The sequence below is a fragment of the Nycticebus coucang genome, chromosome 7, assembly GCF_027406575.1.
Source record: "Nycticebus coucang isolate mNycCou1 chromosome 7, mNycCou1.pri, whole genome shotgun sequence".
NCBI classification, from domain to species: domain Eukaryota; kingdom Metazoa; phylum Chordata; class Mammalia; order Primates; family Lorisidae; genus Nycticebus; species Nycticebus coucang.
The window spans coordinates 4,917,525-4,943,771 of record NC_069786.1 but is presented as its reverse complement, the minus strand read 5'-3'; the positions used below and the strand labels follow the sequence as shown (position 1 = coordinate 4,943,771).

Below are 26,247 nucleotides of genomic sequence, written 5' to 3'. Positions count from 1 at the left end.
AGAGCTCTGCAGTGGATGGGTGGATGCACCTGCCATCTGCACAGCCCCTCCGGACTCTTGAGCGTTCTGCTGTCTGCTGGGGAGGGAGGTTTGGCTCCAGCAGCTGCCTAGAGGGGCTGTATGAGTTGATTCAGGGCTGAGAGGAGCTCCTGGTCTACAGAGCCAGCAGAGGATGTGAGGGGAGGGGACACAGAGGACCCCTCCCAAGCCCACCCCACAGCCCCTGGACAGCGGCCTGCCCAGTACAACCCAGTGTGGTCAGGACCCGCTGTGGAGGCTTGCTCTTGAAGATAATCTGATGAGGCTTGACCACAGCACAGTGAGCACAGAACGAGCCTCCTGGGCAGTAATGTGTAACTCGCTTCCCTTCCTCAAGGGTGCATCCTACCTGATCTTGTGACTCATGACCTAAGGTTACATCTTTGCTGGAAATAATTTGGTTCATCAGTTGTGTCTAATGAGAATCTCCCAGGGCCAGGGAAAGAGGCACAGTTTACAGAGACAGTTCCCACAGGGAGATGGACACAGGAGGGCTCGGCCGTAGTGGGCTCGGCAGACTTCAAATCCCACAGACATGAAAGTGCCTCATAAAGTCGGATGTTTTGTATGATGGTTCCGAAGTAGTGGGAGCTTTGCTATTGGCGTAGAGCATCCGCCAGACATAAAAATCTCACAGCTTTAACGATGTGTGGAGAGATTGGAGCCATCCCACTTACTTTCGTCAAAAAATTGAAATGAGTGTCATTAAGAAAAAACAAGTAAATGATCCTGTAGTATTCTGGGCACTTGCTGAATATTCCCGGGTAACTGGACACAGCACCGCTCTTGCTCTCTCAGAAACCTCTTCTTTTCTGCCCCCACCCACAGGCCTATGCGTGCTCACGCACAGGTACACGCACACACACCCTGCAGACAGAAGCTGCTGCACAAGCTGCCGCCCTCCTACCCGGCCTGTTTGGCTGATGCCTATTCACACAGCTGGCAGGGCCCCTAGGCTTTGGCTGTTTGCTTCCGTGACTCTTTCACAGAGCCTTGGAAAGAATTAACCCTTGAAGAACAGGTTGGTGAATTCTAATCGGACCGCATGTGTGTGTCTGTGCAACCGGAGTCCCTTAGCAGCCAAAATGCCACTGTGCTCCTTTCAGGGTTCCTTAGCACCTCCCTGCTGTCCGAGGCCTGTGTTGGTGCTTCTGCTCACTTCCAGTGAGAAGATGCCATGTCCTGGACTCAGATAGGGAGAGGCAGGGCTGAGGCAGAAGCTGTGACAGTCGCAACTGGAGTCAGAACTCCCCCCTTCTCAGCCTTGACAGGACTATGCTGACTACCCGTCCCACAGGCCCTCTGGCTGCTATGGAATCATTTTTTTCAGGTCAGCACATTTCTAAATATGACTCTATTGAAATGATGATGCCATTATAGTTCCACTTTACAGACAGGAACATCCTGCTCAGCCTGTCTGGAGCCATGGCACAGGTGCCCTGGTCAGGGAGGTGTCAGCTGCTCCTTCCCTGGGTCTGATGCCCAGTTCCACCTTCCCAGGCCAGCTTTCAACAGGGCTTCCAATGCACCAGCACAGGGGGTGGAGTCAGCCACTCTCCTCCTTGGGTTTACCAGAATTAGGACGATGGGGCTGGAATTACAGAGAAAGAAGTTAAGACTCAGACCTTGTGCTAAAGGATCTTGGCTCAGCCGGGTGGTGCAAATGTGCTGCCTGGCACCCGGCCAGGGCACAGGGCAAACACAGAGGAGGCTGGAGGGCAAAGCCAAACAAAATCCGCCACACAAACCAGTGGCTCCAGGCGCTCTAAGAGCTCTCAAGTTGCTGTTTGCTGTGAGCGGCCAGCGATAATGAAACACAGGCGCACGGCTGGGAAGTGGTCATCTGATCCAGACTGCCGCCATTTAACATCCAGAGGGTTTGTGTAAGTTCTGGTTCACACGGGGCGCCCTGTACGACATGCACGGCTGAGCTGGGCAGAGCCGCCTCCTGGGAGGATGAGGAGGGTCTGGGCTGATGTTACACAGTCATGGCAGAAGCCCAGTGTTCAGCAGGCTCAGGCGTGTGGAGACAGTTTGAGATGTGGGGGGACACCGGGCCCACATAGTGTGGGATGAGGGTGGGAGGTCTCAGGAGGAGCCAGGAAGGAGTGGATTCTCCAAGCCTGACCCTGGCAGAATGCTGGTGCCTAGTGCGCACTCAGGAGCCCAGCAGAGAGAAACAGTGTGTCACTCTCCTTAGGTAAGTAATGAGGGTTTATTATTTTTTTCTTTTGCTCATGAAAAACAATTGCTTTTTTGTTGTCAACACACGGGATTCCTGTTCTACCTCTAGCTCAGTGGGTCTAAATCGGAGTGGGGGGCATTTGGCAATGTCTGGGGATACTTGTGTTTGTCGGGGACGGGGATACTGCTAATGCCCTGACATGCTGGAAAGCCTAATGTGGGCTGTCGTAATGGGCGCCATCACCAATTTTGATACACTCTCTCAGAAACAGAAGCTCCATGACTTTTTTGTTGTGACCCCGTGGATTCCTCCTCTGACGTCCAGTGTTCAGGAGCCCTGCGGTCCCTCTGTTCTAGCTGGAATGAAGTCAGGAAGTGGGGTTTCCACAGAGACCAGCAGGGGTAACAGCGCCGGGAGCCTGGACTTGGACACCTTGTTTCTAACTGTAAGCTGTGTATGATGGCAAAATCCTAGCCTGCAGGGGCTTTAGATCCACACTCAGCCCAGGAAGAACAATCCCTGGTGGCAGGAGACTTTTTTTTATATACTTTATTTTAAGCAAATCAAACATATGTACACCCAGATTTACATGAATGGCAGATTTGAGCTTAGTCTTTCACATATTCAGCATTTCACAATGGATTTCCTGTTGAATTCTTGGAAGTACCAGCTTTCTCCATCAAGGATTCTGCATCTGGACTCTGCGGGTCCACAGGGTCGACTGTTCAGCCAGCCTTGGGACTCACTGAGAGAGACGTCACCCCCACGTCCAGGCTGTCTCCCTTGAAGGAGGAAGCTCCCACACGCACCTTTCAGAGCTGATGGCCCGAGGCGGCTCAGAACCACTCCTGCAGCCTACGGACTGTGTTTGCATTCTGGAACTCATTTCATTAGCTCTTCAGAAACACAAAGGAAGGTAAAGAACACAGACTGTGTGACTGTGACCTTATGTGTGACCAAGTTAAGGATCTGGAACGGGAAGAAGGCCCTGGGTTATCTGGGCCCTGAGTGGTCAGGAGGTTCTTCATGAGAGGGAGCAGAGCAGTCAGAGACAGAGAAGAAAACATGGATGGATGCCGAGATTAGAGAAAGACAGGGGCAGAGAGATGGAGCCATACAGAGACAGACGGAGGAGTGAGCGAGAGACAGAGAGACAGAAAGACACAGGGCACAGGCAGAGGGACAGAGGGGAAGAAATTGGAGGTGGCTGTGCTTCAGCTTTGCAGGAGGCACGGCCACAGGTCCAGGGCATGGTGGCCCCTGGGAGCTGTACAAGGCCAGGAAACAATTTTCCCCTGGATCCATTGGAAAAGCCCTGTGGACACTTTGATCTTGGCACGAGAGACCCATGCAGAATTCTGAACCCAGATGACAAATTTTGTGTTCCTTTAAGCCATGAATTTTATGCTAATTTGTTACAGCAGCCACTAGGGACTTATACACTACTGTAGATTAAAAAATAGCTTCTTTTTCCATGGGAATAAGCCACACATAATGCGGCTGCTGCACAGGACAGGCCTCTGAGGGATGAGATGGTTTTTAGAGCCACTGCCCAGCTGCACACTGTCAGCTTCTCCTTGTGGCTTTAGTACAGAGGTCACTGAAGGCCCCCAGCCTGGTGGTCACTCAGTCTCTTGTTCCCCTGTGTCAGACTGCCTGTGTGCAGCCCTGAGATGGGAGGTGATGTCCCTGCCCTGCCGATGTCCAGGGCCTCTGCCTGCTGGCCTTGTTGCCTTCCGGGTACTGTGCTCAGCCAGCCTGAGGGCAGCAGGGTGGCAGCGGCAGGTCCCCGCGTGTGCCCACAGACTTCAGGCCCAGCCACTCCAGGTAGTCAAGCACAGGGCTGAAGTCAAATCTGAATCGGCAGGCTGACGTCCACCAGGCTTTTCTGACATTACACCTCACTGTCCTCCTGGGTGCTGAGGAATGGTCTGGGGGTCATGGCCCAGTCTCTCAGACTGCCCAGCCGCCCGCCTCTGGTCCAAGGGTTTTATCTGTAGAGAGGTACGGAACTGACCCCTGGGCCAGTCACACTCCTGCAGAGTGAGCCTCTCTAGGACACTGCCTGTCCTGTGGGCTGCAGGGGCAGGGACAACGGGAGCAAGTCACAGACCCTGTGGACAGATGGGGCACATGGTGGCACCAGGCCTGGCCTTGGCAACAGGAGAATGTTCTGGAAGGGGCAGCAGGTAGGGGTGAGGGAAGCCCCTTGATTGAAGATGCCCCTGCTGGCCTGGGGACAGGTGCAGATCTTCCAGAGCAGCCAGGTTTGCAGGAACACTGCTGTGGAGCACATGTTCCAAACAGGCCTTCCAAAGTATTTCCATGTTCAGTTTTCCTTTCCACTTACAAGAGCAAGACAGTACAGGTCAGCAGAGTACAAAGGCAGGCTCAGGCAGGGTCACTCTGATGAGCTGGTGTGTGCCCTTTCTCCAAGGGCGTGATGCCAACATGAGCTTCAAACTGAGGTGAAGCACAACTCTGTCCCCGGGCCCCAGGTGCCAGGCATGGAGCACAAGCCGTCATGCCAAGTCCAGCAGAGCCCGACAGCTGGTCCCCTCATAGGCGCAGTGGGGGACGGATGGCAGATGCAGGAGGCTCTGAGGACTGGAGGCCTCAGAACGGCAGGAGTGCCTCGGTGGTGCATGGAGTCTGAGCACCAGAGATTCTCTGCTCATAGCAGGTCTTGCTGGAAGGGCACAGAGGAAAGTGAAACTGGACAATGGCAGATCCTTTCCAGGAAATAGCAGCTGGCTGCACAGAGGGGCGAAGTCCTGGAGGAAGGACCCAGAACCCCCTCAGTCCTCTGTGAGTCCTGTAAGCCCCAGCGGAACTCCAGGACAGGGGAGCTCAGGACAGCTGGGGCCACGGCACCCATGCTCACCCCTTTCCTGGGGCTAATCAGCGTCTGGTAACTTCCAAGTACAAAATCAAAGCACTCCACATCCGGGAAGGTCAGGGTTTAAACAGAAAAACCACCCCTGTTTGACTGTTGTTTTGAAAATGATTTCTTGGCTCCCTGCAAACCAGAGCACTTTATCTCCAGACGGCAGCAGGAGAAAGCAGAGTAGGCAGTCTGGTCAGAAGATGTCAGGGTTTGTTTGGCAAATGGTTAGATTTCCACTTATATTTGTGGAAATAGTTTAGAGCCATTCTCAAACATTTACACCCCAAAGTCTAGTTTTTCATAAGTGCATTGCCGGACCCTGCAATAACATTAGGTTTGGAGAGACAGCATTTGATGGTGGTGGTGGTGGGGGATCCCAGCTGTTCCCACCTGGTGAGCTGAGGTCTTGTCCAGGGCATGGCAAAGCCCTCTGGTTCCCAGCAGCAGACTACTCAGCCATTGTCCTCAGATCCCTCCTTTCCAGACGTGCTGCCCAGGGGTGGCCTGGCTGCAGACCCACCACAGCCAAAATTGATAGAGATGTTTGATTTAGTGCCTGTTTAACCTAATACTAAGGTAATGGCTTTGTATTTTATGTCTTTTTAATATCTTACATTTATTATAACTTGAAAAGGCATCAGTCTGTAATAGATTGAAACTTTAAAAGTAGTAAACCGGGACATCACTTCAGACAGCTTGACAAGCACTGCTTGTGTAGAAAAGTGGCCGGGCTGCTGTAACAAAACACCACACCCTGGAGAGCAGGGAATGCTGAGAACAGCAGAAGTCCAAAGTCAAGGTGTCAGCAGGACCACACCCACCCCAAGGCCCCAGGGGAGGATCCTCCTAGTGGCCCAGGGGGAAGGGAGGTCCTGGCGTCTCTCCCGTCTTGCCTCTTCTCCACAAGGCCGCCTCCCGGTGTGTCTTCTTTTTGCACATCTGTATCTGTGTCTACACTTCCTGTGAGGACACAGGGCCACCTTAGGGACCTCCTTTTAACTTGGTCACTTCTGCAAAGACCCTACCGTGATGTGGCCGTATTCTGAGGTGTGACATGTCACAGCTTCAACTTACCTTTTGCAGGACACAATTCAATCCATAGCAATCATTAAATTGGGGTTCACATGAATCTTGCCTTAGTTTCCCAAGTAGCTAGGAGGACAGATGCCTGACATAACATCTGGCTATCTTTTTTTTTTTTTTTTATTAGAGACAAGGTCTTGCTCTTGCTAGGGCTGGCCTCCAACTTCTGAACTCAAGCAATCCACCCATCTCAGCCTCCTAGTGTGCTAGGATTACAGCCACCATGCCTGGCCCTTGCATTAAACTCTTTGAATGTTAAGTTTCCTTAATTGTGAAATTGAAATAGGCTCAACCTACTATGTTTTAGAGAACTAGATACATTATATAGAGATATACCATGCAGATTTATGTGACATCTAGTTGCAGATAACTTGCTGTTAACATATATACCTTGCAGATAACTATTTAGCTGCAGATAACTCGCTGTTAACATATACCTTGAACATATTTTAAAATCACTGTTAAAATTTAATTTTCTTTTTATTTATTTTTCAATAAGTTTCACTAGGATCAGCACTGATAAGCTAAGTGGCCTTTTGGTTCTTGTAATGTTTATTCACTTGAGAAGAATTTATTGCCTCCTCTTAGCTTAACATCTACTGAAGGAAATACACCTAAATACCCATAATCCCTGGCTGAGCATAAGGAGGGAGGAGCCATGACAGACATTTAGCCCAAAAAGACATCATTCATTCATTTGCTTAACAAGTACTGAGCATAACTTCATTCCATCACAGTTTTGGACTTTGGAAGCATAAAACTAAAAAGCATAGGTCTCTGTTCTCCTATTTAAATCAGGACAATTATGTTACCATCTTAAACCAGGATTGTCTGTAATTTAACATTTTTGAACTGACGTGATTAGCACAGGGTTAACATCTGTATGCTATTAATAGTCAATAGTCAAGGGTATTTGGGGTACTTAGCAGCATGTGGTTTCCTGGACACGAGGTTCTCAGGTGCTGGCCTGTGATGTGGGCAGAGAAACTCGGATGCAAGGAAAAGAGCTTCACAGTATTTCAGAAGGAGCTTGTGGCAGAACGCAGAGGCTGAAGGGTATAGCCATGTTGGGGTTAATGTAAGGGAGTGCTCCAGTGTACCACATGAGTAGAAGTTTAAAATGGACCAATAAATATTGTTTCAAAACCAACACACATATTCTAATTAGTATTTCATGCCAAGAAGCTGGAAGTACTTTATGGCAATTGGCCCCATTCCTGACAGTTATTGGAATTTAACTGCTTTTAGGGATAGGGTGGGGAAGGGTAATGTATGAACTCTCATGGGCTATTAAAAGCATCTGGGAAAATTACGTGCTGTCTGTCCATTAACAAATGTAAGGAAATGACATCCAGAATCCTAACGGCAGCAGGACCTGATCAGCTCTCCCGAGAGGTGTGATATTGCTCACAACAAGACACTATGATTTATCAGCCATCTACCTCTTACGCATTCTGGGCACTGTGCTTGTAAGATGAAGGCTGCCCAGGGTACCCACAGCTGGAGAGGTTGCCAGAAATCAGCCAAAGGAGCAATGGTAGAATCTGTGGTAGCAAATGTGAGCTGTCCTTCTCTAGGCTGGGGCCTGCTGAGTGCAATGCAAGGATTCTGTCATTTAACCCTCACCCCCACCCCTGCAGTGCCATCCCCTGGGGCACAGAGAAAGGTCAGGTATCTGCTGAATCCCAAATCAGTTGTCTCATGCCCCACACAGCCTCCCAATGTGGCTGAGTCCTGTGAGCCTGGGGCCCAGGTCGATGGAATCTGCATTCAGGAACAGTAAATCACTGTACCCTGCACAATTCAATAAGTTTCATTTCTATTTTTAGGGTGGAGTTTTGCATGGGGAAATATCTGCATGTTTCAAGTCTACCATGAACAACTGGGATGTTCCCAAGCAATGGAGAATTAACATAGTTAAATGTTTTTACTCTTGAAATAGATCTATCATTTAGAGTAGGTCCTCCTTCTCAGGTTCAATTTCAGGAACCCAGAAGCCTCTGTAGTTACACAGAACTCCTAACTAAACGCATGACTTATTCCTCTGTAATTCTGTAGCCATATTGTGGTTACATTCCATTTTTAAAATAAAACATCTGAAGTATGAAAATACATGGAGGGTACCAGCACACTACTTATCTTTAAGATGGTTTTAAGTTACTTGTTTTTTTTTCTCCCATTCATCCATTCAGTATTTATTGAGAATCCACTGTATGCCAAGCATTGCAAATCCAGTGGTTATGACACATTCCCTGGTCTCCGGAAGCTTGCAGAGCTGCAGGGAGGACAGACCAGCCCCCAGACTGGGTCAAGTCTCCTTGACCTTGGAGGTCTGTCCACGGGTGGGAGGTCCTGAAGCTGCTGCGCGGCCCCCTCCAGTTTCCCCCGGAGAGCATGGGGTCAAGCTAATGTATTATATATCCAGAGGTAAGCAGAGATACATTAAGCACAATCCTGTAGATTTCTGAAATATTTTGGAGTAAAGTGAACAAAATAAAAACGGAGCACCAGGGGAATTATTTCAGCCCTCGAAAGGTCTACTTCCGCTATGGTTCAGTAACAATTTTATTTTTTATCCCAATAGCATGCCCAGTTTCTGCCTCTTTTAATCCCAGGGCTGATGTAGGCGCTACTCTTCTTGGCCACCGTAGGAGAAGGTGTGTAAAGATGCTCCCAGGGGGTTAGCTTTGGTACTGAACGTGGGAAGGCTCTTGTCTGTACAGTATTTAATTGGCAAGACTGTCCAGAAAGAAAAAAAGAAAGTAAAGGCTCGGGTTCTGTGGGTTCTTTGCGCTCCTGGAAATCTAATAGTCATTAATTTGCACAAAAGCAGTAAAAACAGCATTTACCAGCAGGGGTCCAGTCTTAATTAGAACTCAAATCTGGCAACCAGCCGCTTGCAGGGGTAAACAGCGGTTCTGGCCAGAGGGCAACTCGGCGCCACCAGCTCCACCCTTCGAGGGGACTGCCAGGGGTAAAGGTCAATTTCTGGACGCAAGTAGAAGTCTGCTTCTCGTCCGCTCCGGTGTTCTTCACTTTTAGTAGGTTTTAAACCACTAAATATGCTACCAAAGCATCTCCTCTCCTTTTACAGAATCATAAAAGCACTTAAGTTCCTCGCGATTTGCAGGCGATGGAGATGGGGGGGGGGGAAATGATGGGACAGCCTGAAGCACCAGCCCTTGCTTGGCTCGCACCCAGCGCGCCCGCGTCCTGGGGACCCGCGCCCGCCGGGCACCTGCTGCTGCGCCTCGCCGCGAGGCTGGGGACCCATTGGACCCAGCCGGCTGTGCAGCCAGGGTCAGACTCACAGGAAGCGCCCCCCGCCCGGGGCGCCTGGGCCCACCGTGCACCCGCAGGGGAGAGCGAGCGCAGGCGCCAGAACGGGCGGGCGCAGGAGGGACGCTCCAGCCCGAGTGCCGGCGGCCTCCCTCGGCGGCCCGGGGGCGGCTTGGCGTGTGCACGCGCGCCCAGGCCCGTGCGCACCCCCACCCGCCTTCCCGGCTCCGGCGCGCGCCCCTCGGAGCGCCCGGCCTACTGCGCGGCCTCAGCGAGCGCGGACACCCCGGCCATACCCGGCTAGACCACCCGGCTGGGCTCTGCCCAAGGACCGCGACGTTCGCAGGTGCGCGGGAAGGGACCCGTGCGCATGCGCGCCAGAGACCACTGGCCTGGCCGCGGGTCCCGGGCTCCGGGGCGAAGGGAGCAGCGCGGTGCGACGAGGTAGGGCCCGCCAGGGGTGTAGCGGGGGTCGGGCTGCGGAGCAGCGGTGGTGGCTGCGAGGCTCCCCGGGAGGCGGCGGATGGAGGAAGCCCGGGGGCGCTGGTCGGGCGGGGGAGGCCGGGGAGGGGCTGGCTCCGTGGGGTGGTTTGGAGGCGGGAGTCCGGAGCGGGTGTGCGGGGGCCGCGTCTGCGCACGGTCTGGAGCCAGGCGAGGGGAGGCGCCGCGCGGGGTCTCTCCAAGACCTCCCGCAGGGTGTAGGGGAGCAGCCGGCAGCGGTTTCTGGCCGAGGACAATGAGAGCCGGCTTATTCAGCCCTGATCTCCCCAGCTGGACCCCAGAGTCCTCCGCCCACCCGCGCGGGCCCCTAAGGGTCCCGCCGGGCTGAGCGGGAGCGCGCGGCGGGCGCGGCGGGAAGGGGCTGCTCCTCCAGTTCCCGGCCGCAGGCGGACCTCGCAGGGACCTGCTGCCGGACTGCGCGTCCCAAGAGCCGCTCGAAGCGGGGTGGCAGAGCCCTAGCGGACTAGGGGTCTCGCCGCCGCCCCTGGTCCCCCGCCCATACTTTTGTTCCAGTCCCGCTGGCCCCCTCTCCCTGGAACCGTCCGGCTCCCCAGCCAGACAGCTGGTCCGCGGTGCTGGGGGCGGATGTAGAACGTGCCCGACACTGGGGGTGGTGGTGGGGAGGGGGCGGGTGTGGAAAGGAAGGACAACCGGTCCCCTTGAAGGAAAGACTACGTGTGGTCAGCTCAGCGCACACCGCCGCCTTGAAGACGTGGAAGTGGAGTTGCCCAGCAGCCCCTCCAGCGCCACCCCGCGTGCTGGGGAGACCCCCCTCGGACCTGGGCGGGCATTCCACGGGGGATCCTCCTTGTCACAGGCTGACAGCTCCTCCACCTCTTAGATTCCTGCGAAGACATACTGTGCCCAAGCCAAAGCTGCTTAATTTCTACTCAGCCCTCTCCAGGCAGACTACCTGCGGCCTCTCAGGGCTGCACACCTCTCACGCTTTGAGCGCTTTGAGCGAAAGTTCCCTGCTCCCTGCGGCTCGGTCCGCCTCCCTCCTTTCCCACTGAGCAGCAGTTAACTTATTCTCTAAGGAACTCTTAGAGGCTGTCAATGGAGTCCCCAGCCTTCATCCTGAGCTAATAGCGCGCTATTATTAGAATAATCCTCCCCACGCCCTGACATCACGGAAGGGAGCTCTCCTTTGCCTTGAGATTTGCTCCAGCTACAATTCGGTGTCTCTGCAAATGTAGGGTAATCGGCGTTCCAGTGCTCCCATCTGGGTATAACTACACAAAAAGTTTGATGAGATGAAGTCTTTGTGCTTTTCGTGTTAATCCCAGGCATTGTTGGTCGCATAATTAAAAAGTAGGATGAAAATACCTGGAAAGTTTTGCTTACAGTACAGTCACGTGCAACTACCATGCTTTGGTCAGTGTCAGGCTGCATAACATACTAAGGTGGTCCCATAAAATTGTAATACTCCTGTATCTTTTTCACGTTTAGATAAACAAATACTGTTGTGTTACAGCTGCCTGCAGTGTTCAGTACATGACCTGCCACCCAAGGGTGTAGCCAGGGGTAGAGACCATGCCTCACTGCCCCGTGTATGGTCAGACTGTGCCACCTGGGCTTGTGCCGTGCGCCCCTGTCCCTACAGTGCTGAAATCACCCAGTGATGCATTTCTCAGCACGTACCCCTGTCTTGACGATGCTTGACTGTCTTTAAGTCAATCTTGGACTTCTACAAAAAGGGATAAAACAGTTAAATGTTGTGAATCTTAGGCTGTGACTAAAGGAATCCCTGGGTGGCTTGATCACATATCTTGTCATCTGGCCTTTCTAGTATCTGGTCCTAGCTGGACCCTCTGAGCACTTTGCTCTGGGAGGATGGAAGAGTCTGGAAGATGGTTTGGGGACCATCACACCATTTCTTAAAATTTTCCCAGACAGTCCTGGTGTTCCTGATCCAGTAGCAACACTGGCAATGGGAAGGCAAAAGGTCTGTCTGCAGGTTAATTTATGCTTTCTGCATCTGTTCCTGTACTCAAGCACAGGCCTCTGTGCTGTGAATGCCTCCATCTGGGCTCATAGTTCAGTTGTAGTCTAAATACCACTAGCATAAATTGCTCCATAATAATAGCTTTGCTGCAAATCTGGAATTACTTAGGCAGCTGTAAGGCCTCTAAGCCTCCTTGCATCGAAGTCTATGATCAAGGTCTCTTGTCAGAGCGGGGGACAGAGGTTGTTATGGGCTGCAAGAACAGACATAAGCTCTAATATATAAAAACATAAATACTATCCCCTCAATGCAAATACATATCCACAGGTGGTTTTACGGGTGAGTGACGGGTGCCGGGAGCTCCTAGATGGGCTGAGAGGAGATTCCCGCAGAGTAGAGGGACAGATTGGGGTGGGTAAGTTGGGAGCAGATTGGTCAATGCTTTATTCACCAGCCAGAGGGAGTGCAGGCTATTAAGAATATCTGTTGCCCCAAAGCTTTTCTTTGGGAAGTTCTCAGGAGTTTTAGTTCTTCAAATTAAGTCCTGCCAAGAGATCCAGCTGGTTGTTATTCCCCTGAAGAACTCCTGTGAAGTTTGCCTAATGTGCTGGTGGAGCCAGGCTGGGCCTGTGTGATCTCAGGATGTACTGCCCCAGCTCCGCTCATCTTGTTCTCCACACTGGGTGGGGCATTCAGACTTCCTGGTGTTCTGCTTACAGAATACAGTGGCAGTGGACTGATCCATCTGAGTATTCATAGGCTTCAATCAACTCAGTGCCTCTGTATAGCTGGGAATGGCAGACATAAGCTTATGCGTTACCAGGAATGGTGGCCCACAGAACTATCTAACAGGTGGTGTGGTGTGGGTACTGACGGTGTGAGCATTAGAGGCCACTGCCCCGTCTGGTTTCTGGCTGTGCCCCTTATGACTGTGTGACTTATGAAATGCATGATATTGGTGAAATAATCACGTAACACCTTATTTCTTCTGCTCTGAAATGCACTGAACAAAACATGTCACAGAACAGGTGTGAGGGTCAATTATGTTAATATGATGTAGCACACACTGACACACTGCAGAATAAACACTAGTTGTTATATTTTATTACTTATGTGTCTTCAGGTTAACATTATAGTCCATTTGGTCTGTCTCTCAAAAAAGAAAAGATTATAGATTGTGCTTTTGTGGAAGAGACTCTAATGAATGTCACTCAATATATTATGGGACACCTCTTTATATTCATAATTTCTCAACAACCTCTACCCCTCAGTAGACACCTGTTTCTAAGCTACACAGAAAAGATCACCTAAAATGGGTTTTAGTTTTCTTTTATCCATGTAGCATCTCGAAAGCAGACACTAAGAGCAGGTGACCACCATTCCTAACCCCTGGAGACCCAGCACAGACCCCTGCTCTGAGTAGCCACGGAGCACTGTTAATGAGATGCATTTCAAAATGAAAAAAGCAATTCAGGAGTGATGCTTCCTGCTGGGTAGCTTGGGACAGTATCTGGTAGGGGTCTCTGGGACCCCAGCCCCAGCCAGGGTTTTCTCTGGGTGTTACTAACAAGAGGTCCCCAGAAGCCAAAAGCCCTTTGACTCACTGGCACAAGAGGAAGTCAGATATTAGTGGCAGTCAAACAGCAAAAGTTTACTCAAGCAGATAGTTTAATCCTAAGTGAAGACAGGGTCTGTTCCTCACTAATGAGGCAAGATCCCTTCTGATTTTCCTTCAGACTATTATTTTTCCAGCTCTAGCTTATTCCCCCTATTTCTAATGTTTTTGCATTTCTTAGTTCACATTTATGTATTTCTAATCTCATGTTTATGCATTTTTACCTTATGTTTATGCATTTATAATGTTATATAACTTCTATCCCATAATAGTTCCCACAATTCCTTTTTTTTTGTAGAGACAGAGTTTCACTTTATCGCCCTCGGTAGAGTGCCATGGCGTCACACAGCTCACAGCAACCTCCAACTCCTGGGCTTAGGCGATTCTCCTGCCTCAGCCTCCCAAGTAGGTGGGACTACAGGCGCCCGCCACAACGCCTGGCTATTTTTTTGTTGCAGTTTGGCCGGGGCTGGGTTCGAACCTGCCACCCTCGGTATATGGGGCCGGTGCCCTGCTCATTGAGCCACAGGCGCCGCCCCACAATTCCATTTTTAATTGTACGCATGGGCAGTGGGAAATGTAAATGTTTCTACAATGAAAGGCTCCATGTCAAAAGGTCAATTTTAGGTGCCCTACTTAGAACTGCACATGCTTCTTGTCAGAAACCACACATGCTCTCGTGGTTTGACATGTACCCATTTCAGAGGGTCCTGTTGTCCAATGGGAGCTCTCTTACCTTTATCTAAAAATCTTGGGTTGCCGTAGCTTCCTCTGTCTTAGGAACAGTCCACTTTTCTTCATACTTTTTCTTCTGTCTGTCCCTAACAGTATTTCCTGCATGTTTTGATGGTCCTTTTAACACTATGTTCCGTGCCTTAAAGAAAACTGAGAAAATGTGCATCAGCTTGGAGCAAGGACTGTGAGCTTCCTGGGGCAGCTGCAGCTGTGGCCTGTAGGCTGCCTGGCCCATACTGGGCCACCTGTCCACCCACAGTTGGGTGTGTCTATGGACTGTGGGTTTGTTTTCATTGGACCTAAAGAGGAAATAACCTTGCAAACAATCTTTGCATGAACAGCTGAAAGCAAATCAGCACATTTGATCATCAAAATAGAAATCTGGAGGTTCCCTGAAAATTTCTAAGACTCTCTAATTTTTCTTAGACTTTTGCATTTTCTTTTTGAATTAACCTCATGTTTTTTTGGCTACTTACTGTCAAGTGGAAGCACAAAGTGGGCCCAGCACTATTTCTAGGCATCTGTGATCTAATGGGCAGGGGTTAGAGACCGCATAACACAGAAGACACTGGGAAGGAACTTCTTATCAGCACAACAGACTGCAGAGGTTTACCTAAGTGTCCTAAGTTACTAACAGTTGAAAAAAAATAAAGCTGACTATAACTACTTGAAAAGATTCTTTTTAGCAACCAGTATTATAATGAAGCATGATATTTAATTTTTAATTAATATCCACATTCGGCATGTAAAACTAATGTCCATATCAGGAATTCCTACACAGTTCTATTTTTAAATTCACATTAATAGTGAAGAAAGTAATAGAAACCTTTAAAATTGCTTATATATATATAGGGTCAAGAATAAATTTATATCCTATTATATTTAATTGAAACTTGTTCTTGTCAAATGATTTCCTAACAACAGGCAAGAAGAAAACCTGTTGCTATGCTCACCACACTCGTTTCCAGGAAAAATGCTCTGCTTAGTTTTGTTCATCATCTGATTGTGACTCTCCAAATGGGGGCTTGGGAAATAATGAAAATCACTCAGGGAAAAATCCTTACAAGTGCCCTGACCGGGCAGGGAGCTCAGATGTTTCATAAAGAGCAAGGACAGGCGCCCAGGCGGCAATCCCCTCAGAACCTCTTAGAGGAACTCTGATTCCAGAGCCAGCCACGAAATGGGGGGAAATCCGAACTTTTAATCCAAAGAAAATTGACACTAATAGTCTGGGCAGAGTTGCTGCTATCTCAGAGGGCTGTTGAGCTAATATGGGCTACTCTTCCACATCCACTTTAAGGTATATACACTGTCATGGGTCATTCAGGAAAAAAAAAAAAAGATGCTTAACTTAGGGTTAAGTTTCTTTTAACACCATCTGAAAAGAAAAGGGCCCCTCCATTTAATCTCCTCACTTCTTTTGTGGAGTTTGCTGTTCCATGTCTGCTCTGCAACTTTTCCTGTGGACCCAACTTCCAGAAAAGCTGTTCCAGATCCCGAGAGGAGGAACAGCAGAAATTCTGCCTTACTGCCACTTAACATCACAGCCACAGCATTTGACACATGACAGCATTTGTGTGTCCAGCAGCACCCATGCTTTGCTTGTGTATGGGAAAGACTTGCTGACCGGGGCACAGCTGGATCGCACAGGGGTGCCATGACGTCAGGCCACATCCCTGACCCCAACTCTAACATGCCAAGAGACACGCAGAGGGACATAGGGAAGAAGTGTGGATGCGGTACTTCTGGAAGAGCACGTCCCAAAGGTTCAGATGCCTGTGTGTTGGGAAGGAAAAGCAATGTAGCTATTACCAACACTAGAAGCATGATTTTTGAAGTAACTGAGTTTTATCCTTTGTTGGCTTAGCTGGAACAAGAACCAGGTCTATCCCTGGTACTGGTTGGGCGTCCTAAATCCTGAATACTCCAAAATCTGAAGCTTTTTGTGCACCAGCATGATGATCAAAGGAAATGCTCATTGGAGCATTCTGGAGTTTGGGTCCAATATGTGATGTAAATATAAATGCTGATATCCCTCCCCCCAAATCCAAAACACTTCTGGTCCCAAGAAATTTGGATGAGAGATACCCTGTAACCTGATGGCTTCCTTATCAGCACAGCAGAGATGGCTGGACTGCTGATGGCTTTGGATGCTGTTGCATCAGTGAGATGTCTTTCTGGCTGAATTGTAGCTGCAACAAAATATATTCTTATCAAACCTTCTTTCAGGCTTAAGGACTTTTAAAGGCCAGAGTTCCACGTTTAACCTCTTGAGATCTGTTCTATTGCCTAACTTACCTTTCAGCCAGTGATGTTACACAAGGATACCTTGGGACTTAGGATTGTTCACTGTCAGTGACAGGTCAGCTGCAGAGCAAGTTGGGCCATCTGAGACCTCCTTCAGACCAAGGACAAAATGTAACACAGGGGGCTTGGCACCCATGGTTCAGTGGTTAGGGCGCCGGCCATATACACTGGGGCTGGTGGGTTTGAACCCAGCTGGGCCTGCTAAACAACAACTGCAAAAAAAAAACAATGCTGGGCATTGTGGCGGGCGTCTGTAGTCCCAGCTACTTGGGAGGCTGAGGCAAGAGAATCGCTTAAGCCCAAGAGTTTGAGGTTACTGTGAGCTGTGATGCCACGGCATTCTACCGAGGGTGACATAGTGAGACTCTGTCTCAAAAAGAATAAAAAGTAATGTAATATTTTCCCAAGGCCTGTGGTCTGCATTTTACAGCAGCAGTGTTAAATGAGTAAGCCAACTAAGACAGTTCTCTGATTTAATTTCAAACATTAAGGTTCATATGTCTGAGTCTGAAATGTAAGTTTGTCTTAATTTTGATCTCCCTTTCTCTTGGAGGGCTCAGCTTCTAGTAGGTTAGGGAGTCTCAGTGAAGCTTTTGCCAATTTAGGGAAGATAGTATATTATTTTATATTCCATCCGCAGGTGCTCACATCTTTTTTCCCAAATACGTTAGCCTTTTCCTCTGACTGCTCTTTTGCTGAATTTAGGCTACTTGGATCATTGCTTCTCTGAGGTTTTCCAGAGATGTAATTCCAAGAAAGACCAGTTGAAGCAGGCTCAGGAACTGGAACCATTTGGAGTTGGTCCAGAGCACCTTTCTACAAATATTCATTCTAACTAAATTTGAAATAATGGTCTGGAGAGGCTGAAAGCAACTGTCATACACTAATAAGATTAATACAATTACATAGCCTAGGCATGGCTTCTTACAAACAGGAGTTCTTGATTCTATGCATACTTTTTTTTAGGTTCAAAATATGAGACTGTTGATATTTGGCTGCCTTTGCTCTGTAGAGCTAGTAGCATGTATTTCAAGCTAATATATTTAAGACTGTAAGGTGCGGCTCAGCCTATTGTTGGAATCGTGTTCTCCTTCCTAGTCCTCAAAATCAGAAGAACAGTGAGAGAGCAGGTGCTGGTAGCACAGTAGTTATAGCGTCAGCCACATACACCAAGGTGATGGGTTTTAACCCAGCCTGGGCCAGATAAGCAGCAATGACAATTGCAACAGAAAAATAGCTGGGGGTTGTGGCCGGCACCTGTAGTCCCAGCTGCTTGGGAGGCTGAGACAAGAGAATCACTTAAAGCCAAGAGTTGAGGTTGCTGTCAGCTGTGACCCCACGGCACTCTACCAAGGGTAACAGCTTGAGACTCTGTCTTAAAAAAAAAAGCTCAATAGTTCTGCATGTTCTAGTCATCCGAGTCCAGCAGTGGAAAATCACAATCCCCTTTACTGAATTCTATAATCTGAAAATTGGGAAGTGTGGTGGATTCCACTGACACAAAATAACCATGTTGAAAAAAATGCAAGTTCAAACATCCTTTCTTTTTCTCCCATAAACAGGAACAAGTAAAGCATAGAGCAGTGATGTGGAAACACCTGATATCCCAGCAGAGGAAGCGGCGGAGGACGCCCCTGACAGATGATTGAGCAGGGTAACGGCTCCTGCTACACCCATGGCAAGTGGATGACCGGCTGCCCTCGGGCGCACGTGTGGAGGACACAGAGCAGGAGCTTCTGAGGCCGGACACAGGACACATGCCCTCCAGCTGACCTTCCAATTTAACCACACAGAGGAAAGCCCAGTGGGGTGGCTTTTTACAGAAAATGGACTTGAAGTCCAGGCTTTGAAGTTTGGGCCACAGCTGGTCTGGGGCTGGCTGGCTGGAGGGGTGAACACTCACAGGAGCCAGAGCATCCCTCACCTCGGTGCCGCAGGGAAGAGCTGCAGTGAAACGGCGATGTTGACTGCAGCCGTCTGCGCTGGCATGGAAACCCCAGCAAATAGTCGATCTTAAAGTTACTGCGGTTCAAAAGTTCAGGGAGGGTTGGGCACGCCCCCGCGCAGGAGAGGAGAGTGGGCAGGGTGAGGAGGGGGCGGCGTGTGGACACTTAAGTGAAATCCGATCTCGTGCCAAGAAAGCGTGTGCAGCTAGAAACCCCGGGTCACTACCGACCTTGAGCGGACTCGAGCGGCCCAGCCATGGAGAACTCGGTGGCCCCTTGCGTCCTTTTCCCCGGGACGCGAGGGCATGGCGGGGCCGGAGAAGGCGCTCCGGGGAGTCCGGGAGAGGGCAGCCTGCAGCTGCAGGACGCGGCCTGGGGGGCGGGCGCTGCGTCCCCGGCGGCGCAGACACCCTGCAGCCTCAGCGCGTCTCTGTGCTTCAGCTCCGGGGACGATTCCCCGCTGCAGTCTCGCGCCTCCGCGGAGGACAGCGCAGCGACCTCCCCGCCCCCGTGTCGCGGCGGCCGGCGCGTGGTGAACCCGCAGTGGGAGGATAGCAGCGCGGGCTCCCGGTCCCCGGAAGAGCCTGTGTCCCCAGAGGAGCCCGCGTGCCCGGAAGAGACCGCATCCCCGGAGGAGGGCGCGTACCCTGAGGAGCTTGCGTCTCCCAGAGAACCCTCCCCGGAGGAGCCCGGAGAGCCCGCGCCCGTGCCGCCCGGGGCCGCTGCCGCCTACGGAGAGCCGGACCTGGTCCTCGAGGTGTCGGGTCGCCGGCTCCGCGCGCACAAGGCGGTGCTGGCGGCGCGCAGCGACTTCTTCCGCGCGCGCGCGTCGCGGGACGTGCTGCGAGTGCAGGGGGTGAGCCTGGCGGCGCTGCGGCTGCTGCTAGCCGACGCGTACAGCGGGCGCATGGCGGGCGTGCGGCCCGACAACGTGGCCGAGGTGGTGGCCGGCGCGCGCCGCTTGCAGCTGCCCGGCGCCGCGCAGCGCGCCACCGACGCCGTGGGGCCGCAGCTGAGTCTGGCCAACTGCTACGAGGTTCTGAGCGCGGCCAAGCGGCAGCGGCTGTCTGAGCTGCGCGACGCCGCCTACCGCTTCATGAGCGACCACTATCTGGAGGTGCTGCGCGAGCCCAGCGTGTTCGGGCGTCTGTCCGGCGCGGAACGCGACCTGCTGCTGCGCCGCCGCCTGCGCGCCGGCCGCGCCCACCTGCTTGTCGCGGCGCTTGGGCCGCCCGGGGAGCGCGCGGGCAGCCGGCCGCAGAGCCCCTCGGGGGACGCGGACGCGCGCGGCGACGCGGCCATCTATTGCTACCACCCAGCGGCAGGAGAATGGCGAGAGCTGACGCGGCTGCCGGAGGGCGCGCCGGCGCGGGGATGCGGCCTGTGCGTGTTCTACAACTACCTTTTCGTGGCCGGCGGCGTGGGGCCTCCAGGCCCGGATGGCCTTGCGCGCCCGTCCGACCAGGTCTTCTGCTACAACCCGGCCACCGACCGCTGGAGCACCGTGCGGCCGCTGCGCCAGGCGCGCTCGCAGCTGCAGCTGCTGGCCCTGGACGGACACCTGTATGCTATAGGCGGCGAGTGCTTGCTCAGCGTGGAGCGCTACGACCCGCGCGCCGACCGCTGGGCCGCCGTGGCGCCGCTACCGCGGGGCGCTTTCGCCGTGGCCCACGAGGCTACCACCTGCAACGGTGAGATCTACGTGTCCGGGGGCTCGCTGTTCTATCGCCTGCTCAAGTACGACCCCCGGCGCGACGAGTGGCAGGAATGCCCGTGCAGCAGCAGCCGCGAGCGATCGGCCGACATGGTGGCTCTCGACGGCTTCATCTACCGCTTCGACCTCTGCGGAGGCCGCGGCGAAGCGCAGGCGGCGACCGGGCCTGGCTCCGGTATGCGCGTCTCGCGCTACCACTGCTTGGCCAAGCAGTGGAGCCAGTGCCCCCTGTTGCTGAGGCCGCCCGGCGCCCCCGCGGGCCTGCAGCCCTTCCGCTGCGCCGCCCTGGACGGCACCATCTACTGCGTGAGCCGCGCGGGCACCTGGCGCTTTGTGCCCTCTGGCGACAGAGAGTCGGGTGGCGATGCGGCCCTGGGTGGCAGCTTCGAGCCCGAGGCGCCCGGGGTCACGGTGGACGCCCGAGCTGCGCTCTTCCCGTTCGTGCTCAACCTGCCTGAGAAACCGGACAGAGTGGAGCAGGGCGCCGCGTAGGCCAGGCCGAGGCCAGCTGGGCATCTCCCTCGGGCAGCTCTGGGGCCCAAGGAGCCGCCCCGTGGGCTGAGGTCCCAATGGGAAGGGGAGGGCGACGGGTGCAAAGGAGAAGAGAGAGAGGCATGGGGTGGGCTGCTGGCCATGCTGGGTCGCTTAAAATCTTTGGAGGTAGCCCGGAAGACACTTTGGCCATGCTGCTGCCAGGGCCACCTCCCTATTCTGAGTTCCTTTTTGCTTCATTTTGCTTGATGGGGTCGGTGATGTAAGATAGCGTGTGAGCAGATAACCTTTGAGGTAAGGCTAGGGATACCTGAGGGAGGGGAATGCTATCCGAAGAGGAGGCCACACGGCCCAGCGGGCAGTCCTGGTTGTTCCTGGGGGGCAGTCCGTACCTGGGGTGCTGCTGAACTTGGGCTCCTGAGAGGAGACGGAGGAGGCCAGACTTAGAAAGCCACGCGGGTCCCCCAGGCCACAGCTCCAGACTTGGGACCCAAAAGTAGGCCAATGCGAAGGGACACTGCGGGAGGAGCACACTTATTATTATTATTATTTTTTGGCCTAAAGTTTAACATTGTAACTGATAATTAAGGCTCTTTCTAATTTAGTTTAGAAGTTCATGCTACTATGTTCTCGGTTTGGTTGCTTAACTCCAAAAAGAGTAATTTAATAAACATCAAAGGTGAAGTCTTGGGTCACCACTGAGAGTGCCCGTTCAGTAGCCCTGGAGCATTTTCTCTGGGCACCCTGACACCGGGGACTGGGCCAAACGCTGAGCTCGAGAGCAGGGCTGCCTCCCTTTGGAGAGGGATTTAATATTTTCAGGTTGAGATATGTTAAAAACTCAAAGTTATTAACATATCTCAACCTATGATGACTTATCATTATTGAATTCTAAGTCTTTTGGGGACCCAATGTTGCCAAATAACATATCGGAACTTGGAAAACCTTATCATCAAGGGCGCTTGTCCACCTTAAAAGGAATCTTTGCCCATTTTCATGTTTTAGAATGAGAAGTCAGGAAATATTCTTAAAACAGAAGGTTAGAATCTTTTATTTTTGGCAATTCTAAAAACAAGTTCAGGCACATTTTGAACTTACTATTTTTGATGTTACATAATATTTAAAACACCATAAATAGTAAGTTCATAATAGTAATTTTTATAACCATCCTTCTAAGCAAATGTGGTACAGTGACAATGACCATTTTAAAAGAATATAACAAGGAAATGATGTGCATTTTTAATAGTTTGGAAAATAAACTACATTTATTTAATTGTGAATTCCATCATACCCCAATAGAATTAATGTGAGACTCACTACTTGGATGGGGCATAAGGATTAAAAACAAATCAATCTTTTCTCATTTAATAGAATAGGTTACTTTTCAAATATGTATAAACATGGTATACTATTTATCAAGAGTTAAAGGATGAAATATGTGCTCACAAAGAGGAGTAATCTGATTTGGATTCTGAATCGAATCCATTTTCTTATAATAGGAAAAATGCAAGTTGAAAGTTACTGGAACCTAATTAGCTGAAATCGTGCATGCCTTAATATCTTCTTGTTAATCCAGTGATGAGAATTGCCCTCCCTGTAGAAACAAGTGGGAAATTGAAAGTTAGGTTATGCTTTTTAAAGAGTCTGTGGTAGTAAATGGTCTCGGTTAAGTGTATTTAGACATGATCAGCTTGAACCTCCTGCGTGAGTCACAGGGATGGAATCTGTGGTTTCAGTTAGAGTATATTCTGGTGACTTGAGTGCTTATTCACAATTGATCATGAGCTGAATGGATATCTTGGCAACCTGGTGAATCGTTTCAGGAAAGAAAAACAGACTTCATATTGCCTGACCTTGTTGGTCTTTTATAGGAGTGTACTGGAGAAATGGTAGTAGAATAAGTGTTTCTAGCAAAGGTAAACAAATAATGTTAAGAAATGTACTTTCATATTACAGTACATTTTCTCTAGACTTTTAATATTAATGCTAAAGCTTTTATATGAAATGGGACCAGGCTAATGTTTCCATCCCAGGCTAATATGTGTTTTCATCCCTTGAACATCCAACTCATAAAATATGATCACTGTGATTTTACTTGCAAAATCATTCCTGTGATGTTTTCTGTTTAAAAAGGCAATGCTGAGATGAGAATTGCCGTCTTCAGATGAGGAGTGGTAGATGTGAGAGGTGACAGCCACGTCATGTGCCTCATTGGAGCTCCTGCGTGTTATTCTGACAGCCGCAATTAGTGAAGAAATACCCCTGCTCGATGTAGCATCATTTACTGGGGGACCTGACAGCAAAGTGCCAAGTCCATCCCATCATCTTGTCACAGTGAAATATAAGAGAACCTGGTGGTCAGCACCTGTGGCTCAAGGGGGTAGGGCACCGGCCCCATGTGCCGGAGGTGGTAGGTTCAAACCCAGCCCCAGCCAGAAACTGGGGTGGGGTGGGGTGGAAATATATATCTATATATAAACCTGAAGAATAAGGAAAAGGAATTAATACCCCCCTGTTAGTGGATATTGTCTAGCTGACCCATTCTGAAAATGCGTGAAGTATTGTATATCATCTTCCTGGATAGTGATATCACATGACAGCAGATCCTGGAGGACCTGACATGCCCTGAGCACCAGTTTTTGCTTTGGGAGGCCAGTACCTGGGGGTAGAGCCGCAGGAGCCATGCCCTCCACGGTCTTTGTTTTGAGGACGGCTGGGGGTCACCAGTCCTTGCTGAGACTTGCCTCTAGAAGTCTGATGCTACAATGTAGAATCTTCCCATTGTCAACTCAGTGTTCTAAGTCGTCACCCAACACTGCTTAGGAAAATAGTTGGTACAAAAATATTCCTGATCATGAATCAGTTAAGAATCACATGAGGCTAATGCCTTTATGACAGCCGTTCATAATTCTTGTGAAATTAACCCTTGCACATTGACATTTCTGGGTATCTGAAAGAACAGTGGTGTTTTATGGGGAAAATGTGGTGGACATGAAAGCTTGGTGTTTTGGTAGCTGACCAGCAGTGACTTCTTAAATTGTCAATCAAGGTTGGTTTGGAACCCAAAGGAATGAGCTGAAGACTGCTGCTTCCTGTTCTGTTTTTATTTGTCTTGGAAACAACCCTTGACTCCAGGAGTTGGCAGCTTTTGGAGTTTGGACTTGGAACTCAGTGATCTGATTTCTATGTCCGTGGTGCCACCTATTTCTTTCTGCTAAGAAAATGAATGCTGTGGAAATTCTTTGACTATTTTAGTTAAAACTCTTAACCTGCAAATACTTAAGATACCAATCATCTGCTCCATCTCTGTCCATTTCTGGTGTTGTGCTAGTAATTCTGGTGGCAGCTGTTGAATCTGTTGGTCTCTTAGACAACTTCCTGGAAAAGATTTTGAAATTGTCTGTTTTTGAGGTTCTTTTTTCTATTTCTAAACTCAAGATGGAGTCAAGACATAATCCCTTGTAGCATTTTAGTAGAGCAAATTTAAACAAGAGCATTCTTTTGTGTTTTTACTTTAGATGCTTTCCTAGCTTATAAAAAGTTATATTTTGGGGTTAAAAATCAATTTTTGTATTTCCCTCTTTTCTGTAATAATATTGTTCATAAGAGAATAATGAGCTAAAAATGGAAACCTGCAAATGTTCCAGTTGCATCCAGATTTATTTCAGCCGCCGCATCAGTTACACTTTGTCCACATCCAGGAAGAAGCTTGGACCTCGAGGTGTCTGAGCTCCCAGCACACAAGCTGGGTCTGGTCGGTGCTTTAATCTCACAAAGTGAATTGGTTTGCATTGAATTGAAACAAGAAGCTCGATGTGTTCTAATGTGAGATTAAAGCTCCTCCAAAGCTCATTACAGCTCTATCTAGTTCTCAGCTGTTGCCATTAATTAAAGATAAACTATACCTGATTAATGCAAAGTTGAGGCCAGCTGTTACTGTATGTGTAGTTAATGTACTTGTTAACGCTCAAGTTTTAAAATCCTGGGCATAAATGCTGTAAAACTGTGTGTGAATGTCAACTTATGCAGAGATGAAATAAATCCTGTGGAAATGCCAGTCCTCCTGAGATGTGTGCTGAGGTTGCTTTTCCCCTGTCAGCAGCGGAAAGCCAGGCAAGGCGCTCTCCTGGACAAGTGTGACTTTCATGCCTGTGTGATCCTGGGCCAGCATCCACGTCTGCCACAGGGCAGGATCCCTGAGTTGGGGTGTTTCCTCCTACCCCAAGCACATTAGGGAGCCTCCTCTGCAACAGCTGCCAACCTTGCTTCCCAGAGAGGCCGGCAGCTCTGAGGATGTCCACTCAGGTATCCATGTGGCCACTGCAGGTCCCATTAAGGGCCACAGAGAAAGTGCCAGGCGGTGAGGATGGGAGAGAGAGGGGGCTGGGCCAGAGCCTTTGCCATGGTCTCCTTGGGAAGGTGGGACAGCCCAGGATGGCTCTTCAGATAGTTCCAGTGGCCCTGGGCAGTAGTGCTGTCGGTTGCCTGATGCCCAGCCCGGTGGTGACTCAGTTAGCACAAGGGACTGGTCTGTGTAGAAGAGACCAGCTTCCTGTCCAACCTGCTGCCATCTCTAAGGTTGCTCCTCAGAGGCAGCCTCTCCCTGGCTGAGTGGGCGAGCTCTGTAAGATGTCAAAATATCCAGGATGTAAAATACAAAAAATAAGAGATTCGATTAGTACGACCATCAGTCACTCAGATGTCTGCAGGTGTCAGGCAGGAGCGTCAGGACCCGTCGCAGGGCTTCCTGGAGTTCCCATCTCTCCTGAGCAGCTTCCCACCCTCTCAGGTTCCAGAGCTTGTGGGGACCTGGGGGCTGCTGCACAGCATGTCCCCCCACTTTCAGGACAATCCATGTGTAGGTTTTTGTGGGATGTAAGCTTTCAGTTTCTATATTAGTTTTAGGCCCACTTTAGTGGTATGATTCACATATGCTGAAACACACTCATTTCCAGTAGGCAGTTCCTTGGCTCTGTCAGACGTACCCGCATGGATATGTGTGTCTGTGTCATTGTACCACAATCAACAGGAACAACGACGTTTTACTCCAGAAGTCCCTTCTTATTTCTCGCAGTCCATTTCTGCATCTGCCGCCCAGTGACAGCCTGCCTGCTTTTGTCACTAGAGACTGGCTTTACCTGTTCCTGAGTTCCACATGAATGGACGTGTGGTGTTTGCCGTCTCCTATCTGCCTCATTCCCTCAGCCTCCTGTTTCTGAGACTCTCCTATGTTGTGTGTGTCAGTAGTTTGATTTTTGAAACTCTTTGTTGAAAGGTCATCATTCCAAGTGGCTGCTCTGTGTGAAGTTCTGTAGCCAACAGGGGTAGTTGTGCTCCCAGGGGACTCTTGGTTGATTCTAATGATGTTGTCCAAGGGGAGAGCTTGGCAGAATTTCCCAGTCTGAATTCTTATCAATTCTGTGACAAGCAACAGTGTGTGAACTCAGGCCCTCCCAGGGCCTTGTTTGTTTTTTGCACCTGCCATCCCTGCATCCTCTGGTCAGCACCTCTCCGCTGGC

General features: G+C 50.4%; 1 protein-coding gene across 4 annotated transcripts; it reads left to right on the top strand.

Moving 5' to 3' along the window:
* The first annotated feature begins 1,665 nt into the window (after positions 1-1,665).
* KBTBD11 (kelch repeat and BTB domain containing 11) lies at positions 1,666-24,795 on the top strand. Of its 4 annotated transcripts, none has more exons than XM_053597928.1 (2): positions 1,666-1,922; positions 18,139-24,795. In XM_053597928.1, exon 2 carries the CDS (start codon positions 18,779-18,781, stop codon positions 20,726-20,728), a length of 1,950 nt encoding a protein of 649 aa, XP_053453903.1. In that variant the 5' UTR covers positions 1,666-1,922; positions 18,139-18,778; the 3' UTR covers positions 20,729-24,795. The 4 variants fall into 4 exon arrangements, with proteins under 4 accessions (XP_053453903.1, XP_053453904.1, XP_053453902.1 ...); XM_053597929.1 differs by lacking the exon at positions 1,666-1,922 and adding an exon at positions 1,936-2,239; XM_053597927.1 differs by lacking the exon at positions 1,666-1,922 and adding an exon at positions 9,175-9,819.
* The last annotated feature ends 1,452 nt before the right edge of the window (positions 24,796-26,247 follow it).